Source organism: Heterodontus francisci, chromosome 3 (assembly GCF_036365525.1).
Source record: "Heterodontus francisci isolate sHetFra1 chromosome 3, sHetFra1.hap1, whole genome shotgun sequence".
Classification (NCBI taxonomy): Eukaryota; Metazoa; Chordata; class Chondrichthyes; order Heterodontiformes; family Heterodontidae; genus Heterodontus; species Heterodontus francisci.
The window spans coordinates 32,035,962-32,048,586 of record NC_090373.1 but is presented as its reverse complement, the minus strand read 5'-3'; the positions used below and the strand labels follow the sequence as shown (position 1 = coordinate 32,048,586).

The following is a 12,625-nucleotide window of genomic DNA, read 5'->3' as shown; positions in this document are numbered from 1 at the left end:
ATCTGGCAAGTGGGTCAATAACTAGAGCTCATAGATTCAAAATCATTGACAAAAGATCTAAAAGAGAGATGAGAAATGTTCTCATCCAGAAAGTTGTCAGGATTTGGAACGCTCTACCTGGAAAGATGGTGGAAGCTGATTTCATAAATAATTTTAAACTAGAGTTGGACAGGTACTTGTGGATGAGGAACTTACAGGGTTACAGACAAAAAGCATGAGTGTGGGACTAAGCACCACTGCTGTTTCAAAGAGCCAGCACAGGCATGATGGTTCCGCCAGGGCCACTCAGCTCCTGACCTCATTACAGCCTTGGTCCAAACATGGACAAAAGTGCCGAAACTCCAGAGGTGAGGTGAGAGTGACTGCCCTTGACAGCAAGGCAGCATTTGACTGAGTTATGGCATCAAAGAGCCCTAGCCAAACTGGAGTCAATGGGAATCGGGGAAAACTATCCACTTGTTGGAGTCATACCTAGCACAAAGGAAGATGGTTGTGGTTGTTCGAGGTCAATCATCTCAGTCCCAGGGCACCACTGCAGGAGTTCCTCAGGGCAGTGTCCTAGGCCCAACCATCTTCAGCTGCTTCATCGATGACCTTCCTTCCATCATAAGGTCAGAAGTGGGGTTGTTTGCTAATGATTGCACTATGTTCAGCATCATTTGTGACTCCTCAGATATTGAAGCAGCCCATGTGCAGATGCACCAAGACCTGGACAACATCTAGGCTTGGGCGAATAAGTGGCGAGTTACATTCGTGCCACACATGTACCAGGCAATGACCATCTCAAACAAGAGAGAATCTCACCATCTCCCCTTGATGTTCAATGGCATTACCATCGCTGAATCCCCCACTATCAACCTCCTGGGAGGTACCATTGACTAGAAACTGAACTGGACTAGCCACATAAATGCTGTGGCAACAAAAGCATATCAGAGGCTGGGAATTCTGCGGCGAGTACGTACGAATTAGGAGCAGAAGTAGGCTATTCGGCCCCTCTAGCCTGCTCTGCCATTCAATAAGATCATGGCTGATGTGTTTGTGTCTCGAATTCTACACTCCCATCTACCCCCAATAAACTTTGATTCCCTTGACTAACAAGAATCTATCTACCTCCACCTTAAAAATATTTAATGACCCCGCCTCCACCATCTTCTGAGGCAAAGAATTCCAAAGTCGCACAACCCTCAGAGAATTTTTTTTTCCTCATTTCTGTCCTGAAAGTGTGACCCCTAATTTTAAAATAGTGCCCCCTAGCTCTGGACTCACCCACAAGAGGAAACATTCTTTCCATATTCTCCTTGTCAGGACTGTTCAGGATCTTATATACTTCAATCAGGTCTCCCCTCACTCTTCTAAACTCCAGTGAAAACCAGCCCAGTCTGTCCAACCTTTCCTCATAAGACAAAACACTCATTCCAGGTATCAATCTAGTAAACCACCTCTGAACCACCTCCAATGCATTTACATAAGGAGACCAAACTGCACACACTATTCAAGATGTGGTCTCACCAATGCCCTATATAACTGAAGCATAACATCCTTACTTTTATTTTCAATTCCTCTCGTAATAAAGCACAGCATTCCATTTGCCTTCTTCATTACTTGCTGTACCTGCATACTAAGTTATTGTGACTCATGCACTAGAACACCTCGATCCCTCTGCACCTCGGAATTCTGCAGTCTTTCTCTGTTTAAGTAATGCTCTGCTTTTTTATTCTTCCTGCCAAAGTGAACAACTTCAAATTTTCCCACATTATACTCCATCTGCCAGATTGTTGCCCACTCACTCAACCTAGCTATAGCGGTCTGCAACCTCCTTCTGTCCTCTTCACAACATACTTTCCTACCCCTCTTTGTGTCATCTGAAAATTTAGCTACCATGCCAACACTAAGTCATTGATATAAATTGTAAAAAGTTAAGGCCCCAGCACAGACCCCTGCGGGACTCCATTCGTCACATCCTGCCACTCAGAAAAGGACCCATTTGTGCATACTCTGTTTTCTGCCAACCAGCCAATCTTCTATCCATGCTAATATGTTACCCCCAACGGCATGAGCTCCTACTTTGCACAGTATCCTTTTTTGTGGTACCTTGTCAAATGCCTTCTGGAAATCTAAGTACAGTACGTCAACATGCTCGCCTTTATCCACAGTGCCTGTTACACCTTCAAAGAACTCCAATGAATTGGTTAAACATGATTTTCCTTTCACAAAATCATGCTGACTATTCCCAATTACCTTGAGCTTTTCTAAGTACCCAGCTATAGCCTCCTTAATGATTGATTCTAACACCTTCCCCACGACAGACGTCAAGCTAATCGGTCTATAGTTACCTGTTTTCTGCCTCCTACCCCGTTCTGGAATTAGTGGGGTTATATTTGCTACTTTCCAGAATCTAGCTATCCGTTTTTATATTTCTAGCTAGCTTCCTCTCACACTCTAACTTCTTTCTCCTGATTAATCTTTTAGTCATTCTCTGCCATTCTTGATATTCTGACCAATCATTTGACCTGCCACTCAACTTTACGCAATTATGTGCTTATTCCTTAAGTTTGATGCTTTCCGTAACTTCTTTAGTTAACTACGGATGGTGGGTCCTCTCCTTAGAATTTTCCTTTATAGTAGGAATATACTTATTCTGAAAAATTCCCTTAAAAGTCTGCCACTGCTTCTCTGTTGATCTATCTATTAGCCTAGCAACCCAGTTCACTTCGGCTAGCTCAGCTTTCATGCCCACACATAGAGTCATAGAGTCGTACAGCATAGAAACAGGCCCACCGTGCCCATGCCAACCATAATGCCTATCTATACTAATCCCACCTGCCTGCATTAATTCCATATCCCTCTATGCCTTGCTCATTCAAGTACCTGTCCAGATGCCTCTTAAATGTCGCTACTGTTCCTGCCTCCACCACCTCCTCTGGCAGCTCATTCCAGATACCCACGATTCTTTGTGTGAAAAATTTACTCCTTTGATCCCCTTTAAACCGCCTCCCTCACCTTAAATCTATGCCCTCTAGTTTTAGTCACCCTTACCATGGGAAAAAGACTCTGGCTATCTACCCTATCTATGCCGCTCATAATTTTATATACCTCTATCATGTCCCCTCTCAGCCTCCTTCGCTCCAGGGAAAACAGACCCAACCTATCCAATCTCTCTTTAAAACTCAAGCCCTCCAAACCAGGCAACATCCTTGTGAATCTTTTCTGCACCTTCTCTAGCTTAATCACATCTTTCCTGTAGTGCGGCGACCAGGACTGCACACACTACTTCAAATGCGGCCTAACCAATGTTATGTACAACTGTAACATGACTTCCCAACTCTTGTACTCAGTGCCTCGGCCGATGAAGGCAAGCATGCCATATGCCTTCTTCACCACCCTGTCTACCTGTGTTGTGCCACTTTCAGGAAACTATGTACTTGCACCCCAAGGTCTCTCTGCTCACACAGTTGCCCTTATTTAAGTTTAAAATACTAGTCTTGGACCCACTCTTCTCTCTTTCAAATGGAATGTAAAACTCAAGCATGCTGTGGTCACTGCTACCTAGAGGTGCCTTAACTCTGAGGTCATTAATTAATCTTGTCACATTACACAATGCCAACTCTAATATAACCTACTCTCTGGTTGGTTCCAGAATGTGCTGCTCTAAGAAACTATCTCAATAGCATTCTATGAACTGCTCATCCAGGCTACTATTGCCAATCTGATTTTTCCAGTTTATATGTAGATTAAAATCACCCATGATTATTGCCCTCCCTTTAGCACAGGCATCCAATATTTCTTCTTATACACTTTATCCTACATTGTGTTTACTGTTAGGGGGCCTGTAGACCACTCCCACTAGTGTTTTCTTTCCCCTACTATTCCTCATCTCCACCCAAACTGATTCTACATCCTGATCTCCTGAACCTATGTCATCTCTAGCTATTGCACCAGTGACATCCTTGATTAACAGTGCGACCCCTCCAACTTTACCTAGCTTCCTATTCTTCTTGAATGTCATATACCCCTCAATATTCAGGAATACGTACATTATTTGAAATGGGATTATACATGCTAATATTCTTTGATTTTGTAAAAAGAGGTGTACACGTTGTTTTGCTAGATCGCTACATCCATTGCCATGGCTTGGATTAAATATCATTGCTATCTGTTGTGGTAATATACAAGTTGTGTTTATTGCAGATATTGTGCAGAGCAATGCAGCACCCCTGATGTCCTATGATTCCCCAGTTTGTTTCCATCAGTCAGTTTCTCAAGACGAAGAGCCCAGCAGACAGCCCAAAGAGCAGCATGAAATAGATACCTTGGAAGAACTGCCTTCGTTCCTTTCCCCATCAGTTGCACCATGTCAGTTGACTGTATATCCACTAAGTGCCACGGGACAGTTAGATGGTTCTGAAAACACTAAGCATCATGTTTCACCTCGGATTTGTGCTGTGTCAGTGTGTGCTGACCTGGCCAATTCCGAAGCAGCTCCAACTGAGATGGCGGATCCATTTAGTTCTCCAGAGCAACAGGCATCTGCAGAACAGTCCATAGCTAAATTAAACTGGGGCCATCAGTGTCCTAATGAATGCAGTGCGTTAGTGATTAATGCAGGTAATGCTGAGCCGGGACCATTGTGCAACATGAATATTATTACTGATGAAAATAAATCCTGCAGGAAACGCTCCAATCACAGTAAGGAAACCCCTGGGAATATTGCTGGTCATGCTGACTTTGGGGACCAGGAGCCCATATGTGAACCGGGTACCAACCATGCAGTAATCAGATTGACAGATCTGAGAGCAGAAGAGGTTAATTTGAATGAACCTGATCATGAAGGGGTTCCAACTAACAACTCTTCTTTGGTGAAACCTGCAGAACGCAAGGAGATTGAACTCTACCTCGTTAAGGATTCCAGCTCTCACATGATTCAGAGTTTGGAGTCTAGGACTAATCAAAATAATTCAGTTCACGATCCTAATCGGACACCGAGTTTGCCAAATAATCAAGATCCAGATTTATCAGACATTGCAGTTATTGCATTGGAGTTGTCTGAAGGTGGGAAAAAGAGCACTGACACTATTAATAATGCTAACTTACCAGCCTCATCATTTTTGTACGTTAATGTGAGTAAAGGGTTACAGATAGCAGGAGCTGATAAGTCCATATCAAAAACAGATCTTGCTGTCAGACCAAAGTCTTCCAGTTTCCTTAAACAGACTCTGTCTAGTCACCAGTATGATAAACAGAAGTCAAGGAAAAAAGTAAATGTTGGTGCTGGCACCACTCTTTGTGCTGGCAATGAGTCTTGGGCTACTACAGTGGTCCCTAAGGACAATAAAAGTGAAGATGAGGACACAAGCGACCATACTAGTCTCAGCAGCACCTCAAGTCTGCAGTCTCATCAAAATCTTTCAATAGGCACCTCTTCTAGTACTAATTCACAGTGCTGCTGTTCCCCAGATCATATATACCACAACTATCATAATGCACACCGACCAACCTCTTCGAGAGCTGTGTCAGACTCCTTCTTGAAAGTCGTACATTGCCTTATAGAAAACCAGAGGCAACACGAGCAGCAAGCTGTGGCTGATTGCTCCCTGCAAACGCACATCAGGGTCCTTCGTGCGGATAGGGGAACGGATGTGGTCTTGAGCAGAATGTCCAGAGGAAGCACGAACGATCAGGGAAAAACGTTAACCACTTCAAAGTCAGATCTAGAGGGCAAAGAAGGGCAAATTCCAAATGAATCAAACTTTATAGAGTTCATTTCCTTACTGGAGTCAATTAATAGCTCGAGAATGAATGCTGCAGGCTGGACGAGTGATTGTCGAGAGGAGGGTGCCATGGGTGGAGGTATGATTTACAACATGTCAGGGTGTCTTTGTCAAATGGTTTTGTTAATTAATTCACCAATATGTATTTTCCTTTGTGTTATTTCGACATAGGCATAGTGGATCATTCATCTATATCTTATTAAAAAGTTTACATTTGCCTACAAAATCTTACTTCCTGTTTCTTTTGTCACACTTTTATGTTAACGTTTCCATTGTGATTCCTATATCTGCATTTGCAGTGGAAACTGCCCGTCACCTTGGAATCTGGCCACCACCTTTTCCCCAGAAATCATTCAATGCGCTTCACAAAAATATTCAGTAACTGAAATATCAAACTGCATTTAAAAAATAAGACTTTTCACAATTGCATGATTAAATGTATCCATTGAATGATGTTTTTTACTTCTTTTAAGTATTTGTTTGAAGACTCAGCTACTTGCAAAAGCCTGAGTTTGGATTTGTTATTTTGTAGCAAACGGGGATGCTGTTAGCTGAATTCAGGTGGTGCAGTCTGATCATATTCAGTATACCCTGTTTCCTGGGCTGTATTAGTACTTAGCCACTTAGTAGCTGAGCTACTGATGTAATGTTTTTCTTCAACTTAGGACAGTTTTTGTTTAGTTATTTTCAAAACTATGAAGAATAGCTAGAGGGCAAATTTCAATTATTTCAGTTAAACTTTGTTTTTTTTTAAAAAGCCAATTTTTAAACAGTGCACATGCCTGTGAAAAGACAAACATAACTGTTATGCAGCAGCTGTAGTTTTATTGTGTTCTGTACACATCAAAAGTACATTGAGCTGAGAGTGACTGCCTTTTCTTGTTCTAAGAAATTTGCTGAAGTTTGAAGCAAACTTCTTCTAATTACCAGCTGAGCATCCCATTTTCTTGCTTTCCCCCTCCTGACAATGTGTTATACTCTTGCAGCTCTCACTGAGTTATATACATCTTTCTTTCTCGCACTTGCTCATTGTTTCTCTTCTTTATCTTCCTCTGTTATGAACTGGACAGATGCACCTGCTTGGGAGTAGGGGGATTGGGTGTATTGTGACTGCTGGGAATTGTAGTCCTGGGGCCACTGATTTTCTGCAAATTCTAACCAGTGGTCTGGCAGGAGGAGGGTATGCCTGAGGTCCGATGGTTAGGGTGTGGGCTGCTGCTTTGAGGGAGCCAGGATTATGGGCAGATTGTGAATTTTCTATTCCCTTAATACATTATGTGGTAAACTTTTAGGGATTGATTGTAAGGTGGGTGACGGGCATTTTAGATTTTGAGCATTTTCACAACACGTTTCTCATGTTCCGGTTGGTCTGCAATTTTTACAAGTTGGCTGCATTCCTACAGAACTGAACTACATTTTTATTCCATTCTGTATCCTGCCCAGGTGTAGTAATAAGCTGTATTTGTAGTAAATAATTTCCTGGAGACCATGTTGCAGGTGAGGCTCTGTCAGACTAATGGATACAGGCTAAATATACTTGGGCAGATTATTTTTTACAGGTAGTGCCACAACAATAACAACAGCAATGCACAAACAAAATTTGACACCGAGCTACATAAGGAGAAGTTAAGCCAGATGACGAAAAGCTTGGTCAAAGAGGTAGGTTTTAAGGAGCGTCTTAAAGGAGGAGCAAGAGTTAGAGAGGGAATTCCAGTGCTTAAAGCCCAGGCAGCTGAAGGCATGGCCACCAAGTATCCAGAATTGGAGGAGCACAAACATCTCGGAGGTTCAAGGGTTGGAGGAGGGGAGAGCCTGTGGAGGGAAATGAAAATTGAGATGTTGCTGGACCAGGAGCCTATGTAGGTCACCGAGCACAGGGCCGATGGGCGAACGGGACTTGGTGCGAGTTAGCATACGGGCAGCAGAGTTTTGGATGAGCTCATGTTTACGGAGGATGCAAGGTGGGAGGCAGGCCAGGAGTGTGTTGGAATAGTCAAGTCAGAAAGTAACAAAGGCATGGATGAAGATTTCAGCAGCAAGTGAGCTGCTCGTACAGAATATACAGAAGTAAAAAGGTATGATAATACAGCAGGGTAACTAAACTGTGAGCTGGTCTGATTGAAAACAAAACTGGTCTAAATCTAAATTATCTTGCAGCTTTTTACAACATATTGTTGGAAAAACAGTCTCTGGTGGTAAGTTATGGACGACTATTGTCCTGTGTGAGGTGAATAAGGTACTAACAAGGTGTCTTCGATGTAAAAGCAACTGCAACAACTTGTATTTTTATAACACCTTTAATGTAGAAAAGTGTTCCAAAGTGCTTCATAGAGACGTATTCAGAAAAGCAAACCCCTGCTGTTCTCCAGATTAGTGCCATGGGATCTTATATATCCACCTGAGAGGGCCGACAGGGCCTCAGCTAAACATCTCATCTGAAAGATGGAACCTCAGTACTGCACTGGAAGCGTCAGCTTAAATTTTGTGCTCGTGTCTGGAGTGGGACTCAATCCCATGACCTTCTAACTTAGAGGGGAGAGTGCTGCCGTATGACACCTTTAACAGTTGAAGCACAATTTGATATGTGTGGTTGGAACTGAATTTTTAAATGGCACACCTCCTTGTCACCCAAAATTTGACTAAAGCTTTACTGGGGCTCTAAACCAGTGACATATTCACTGTTAATACTTTTTCACGGAAACACTTGGACAGCATCTTAAGCAGTCTCAACTCAACCAAGTGTTGCCTTCTGGGATTCATGATCTTTTATTTATTCACAGATGAATTAGCTTAAGTATCATATTTTAAATCAAAGTGAATTTGCACAGTTTTCAAGCAACAATAAAAGCAGGATTTTTGAGGTGCATATTAAAGCAAGACGAGCCAGTTTGTGAATTGCCGCGTCTCCCTGTCTGCTTCAAATTGATACACGGAGGGTTAATTGTCCCGTTCCAGCTTCATTATCCAGGCAAGCCCCATTATCCTGGATGGCCTCATTACCCAAAAGGCCCCTTTTATTTTGAGAATAGCAGGTGTTTTCTTTCAGCCTGCACTCAAAGTGGGGAGGACAGGTGGCTTGATTGTAAAAAGGAAGGCACAGCATGTTAATCTCTGAATGTGAAGCTTAATTAGAGAAGTATGCCTTTCAGGAAATAGGTCAACACAAACCCATGCGTGACAGCTAGGGAATATCTGTCTTTGTTTTTGATATGTGTTAAAAGGGAGGATGTCTGCTCTCACCATTCAACAATATCAACAACCTGTATTTATATTCATCTGATCATATGATCATCTCAGCTCCAGGACAATCATGTAGGCATTGCTCAGGGCAGTGTCCTGGCGTAGTGGTATTGTCACTGGACTAATAACCCAGAGACCCAGGGTATTGCTCTGGGGGCATGGGTTCAAATCCCACCGCAGAAGGTGGAATTTGAATTCAATTAATAAATCTGGAATTAAAAAGCTAGTCTAATTGTCATGAAACCATTGTCGATTGTTGTAAAAACCCATCTGGTTCACTAATGTCCTTTTAGGGAAGGAAATATGTTGTCCTTACCTGGTCTGGCCTACATGTGACTCCAGACCCACAGCAATGTGGTTGACTCTTAAATGCCCTGTGAAATGGCCTAGCAAGCCACTCAGTTGTATCTAACCGCTACAAAGCCAATAAAAAGGAATGAAACCGGACGGACCACCTGGCATCGACCTAGGCACTGGAAATGACAACGGCAAACCCAGCCCTGTTGACCCTGCAAAGTCCTCCTTACTAACATCTGGGGGTTTGTGCCAAAGTTGGGAGAGCTGTCCCACAGACTAGTCAAGCAACACCCTGACATAGTCATACTCACGGAATCATACCTTACAGACAATGTCCCAGACACTGCCATCACCATTCCCGGGTATGTCCTGTCCCACCGGCAGGACAGACCCACCAGAAGTGGTGGCACAGTGGTATACAATCGGGAGGGAGTTGCCCTGGGAGTCCTCAACATCGACTCTGGACCCCATGAAGTCTCATGGCATCAGATCAAACATGGACAAGGAAACCTGCTGATTACCACGTCAGCTGATGAGTCAGTACTCCTCCATGTTGAACACCACGGAGGGCGGCAAGGGCACAGAATGTACTCTGGGCGGGGGACTTCAATGTCCATCACCAAGAGTGGCTCGGTAGCACCACTACTGACCGAGCTGGCCGAGTCCTAACGGACATATCTGCTAGACTGGGTTTGTGGCAGGTGGTGAGGGAACCAACAAGAGGGGAAAACATACTTGACCTCGTCCTCACCAATCTGCCTGCCGCAGATGCATCTGTCCATGACAGTATTGGTAGGAGTGACCACTGCACAGTTCATGTGGAGACGAAGTCCCGCATTCACATTGAGGATACCCTCCATCATGTTCTCTGGCACTACCACCATGCTAAAGGGGACAGATTTCGAACAGATCTAGCAATGTAAAACTGGGCATCCATGAGGCGCTGTGGGCCATCAGCAGCAGCAGAATTGTATTCAACCGCAATCTGTAACCTCATGGCCCAGCATATCCTCCACTCCACCATTACCATCAAGCCAGGAGACCAACCCTGGTTGAATGAAGAGTGCAGGAGGGCATGCCAGGAGCAGCACCAGGCATACCTCAAAATGAGGTGTCAACCTGGTGAAGCTACAACACAGGACTATCTGCGTGCCAAACTGCGTAAGCAGCATGCGAATGAGCTAAGCGATCCCATAACCAACGGATCAGATCTAAGCTCTGCAGTCCTGCCACATCCAGCCATGAATGGTGGTGGACAATTAAACAACTAACTGGAGGAGGTGGCTCCACCAATATCCCCATCTTCAATGATGGGGGAGCCCAGCACATCAGTGCAAAAGATAAGGCTGAAGCATTTGCAACAATCTTCAGCGAGAAGTGCCAAGTTGATGATCCATCTCGGCCTCCTCCGGAAGTCCCCAGCATCACAGATGCAAGACTTCAGCCAATTCGATTCACTCCGCATGATATCAAGAAACGGCTGAAGGCACTGGATACTGCAAAGGCTATGGGCCTTGACAATATGCCGGCAATAGTACTGAAGACCTGTGCTCCAGAACGTGCCGCACCCCTAGCCAAGCTGTTCCAGTGCAGCTACAACACTGGCATCTACCCTGCAATGTGGAAAATTGCCCAGGTATGTCCTGTACACAAAAAGCAGGACAAGTCCAACCCGGCCTATTACCGTCCCATCAGCCTACTCTCAATCATCAGTAAAGTGATGGAAGGTGTTATCAACAGTGCCATCAAGCAGCACTTGCTTAGCAATAACCTGCTCAGTGACGCTCAGTTTGGGTTCTGCCAGGGCCACTCAGCTCCTGACCTCATTACAGCCTTGGTTCAAACATGGACAAAGGAGCTGAACTCAAGAGGTGAGGTGAGAGTGACTGCCCTTGACATCAAGGGAGCATTTGACCGAGTATGGCATCAAGGAGCCCTAGCAAAACTGAGGTCAGTGGAAATCAGGGGGAAAACCCTCCGCTGGCTGGAGTCTACCTAGTGGAAAGGAAGATGGTTGTGGTTGTTGCAGGTCAATCATCTCAGCTCCAGGACATCACTGCAGGAGTTCCTCAGGGTAGTGTCCTAGCTCCAAACATCTTCAGCTGCTTCATCAATGACCTTTCTTCAATCATAAGGTCAGAAGTGGGGATGTTCGCTGATGATTGCACAATGTTCAGCACCATTCGTGACTCCTCAGATACTGAAGCAGTCCGTGTAGAAATGCAAGAAGACCTGGACAATATCCAGGCTTGGGCTGATAAGTGGCAAGTAACATTCGCGCCACACAAGTGCCAGGCAATGACCATCTCCAACAAGAGAGAATCTAACCATCTCCCCTTGACATTCAATGGCATTACCATCGCTGAATCCCCCACTATCTACATCCTAGGGGCTACCATTGAAACTGAACTGGAGTAGCCATATAAATACCGTGGCTACAAGAGCAGGTCAGAGGCTAGGAATTCTGAGGTGAGTAACTCACCTGACTCCCCAAAGCCTGTCCACCATCTACAAGGCACAAGTCGTGTGTGTGATGGAATACTCTCCACTTGCCTGGATGTGTGCAGCTCCAACAACACTCAAGAAGCTCGACACCATCCAGGACAAAGCAGCTCGCTTGATTGGCACCCCATCTACAAATATTCACTCCCTCCACCACCGATGCACAGTGGCAGCAGTGTGTACCATCTACAAGATGCACTGCAGCAATGCACCAAGGCTCCTTAGACAGCACCTTCTAAACCCGTGACCTCTACCAACTAGAAGGACAAGGGCAGCAAATGCATGGGAACACCACCACCTGCAAGTTCCCTTCTAAGTCACACACCATCTTGACTTGGAACTATATCGCCATTCCTTCACTGTTGCTGGGTCAAAATCCTGGAACTCCCTTCCTAACAGCACTGTGGGTGTACCTACCCCAAATGGACTGCAGCGGTTCAAGAAGGCAGCTCACCACCACCTTCTGAAGGGCTATTAGGGATGGGCAATAAATGTTGGCCTAGCCAGCAACGCCCAAATCCCATGAATGAATAAAAAAAAAAGCTGCATCATCAATGACCTTCCCTCCATCATAAGGTCAGAAGTGGGGTTCATGGTTAAGAATGTCCAGTAGTCGGTACCGTTCGCAACTCCTCAAATAATGAAGCTGTCCATTCTCGCATACAGCAAGACCTGGGCAACATTTAGGCTTGGGCTGATAAGTAGCAAATAACATTCACGCCACACAGGTGCCAGGGAGTGACCATGTCCAACAAGAGAGAATCTAACCATCTCCCCTTGATGTTCAATGGCATTACCATCGCTGAATCCCCCACCAT

The 12,625-nt window shown here is 44.6% G+C and overlaps 1 protein-coding gene across 1 annotated transcript in view; it reads left to right on the top strand.

Moving 5' to 3' along the window:
- Nucleotides 1-12,625, top strand: part of LOC137366750 (pecanex-like protein 1) — a 329,693-nt gene that overhangs the window by 46,155 nt on the left and 270,913 nt on the right. The window contains exon 5 of the mRNA XM_068028407.1: nucleotides 4,189-5,847. Within this exon, the coding sequence (XP_067884508.1) occupies nucleotides 4,189-5,847 (1,659 nt within the window). The remainder of the gene's footprint in view (nucleotides 1-4,188; nucleotides 5,848-12,625) is intronic.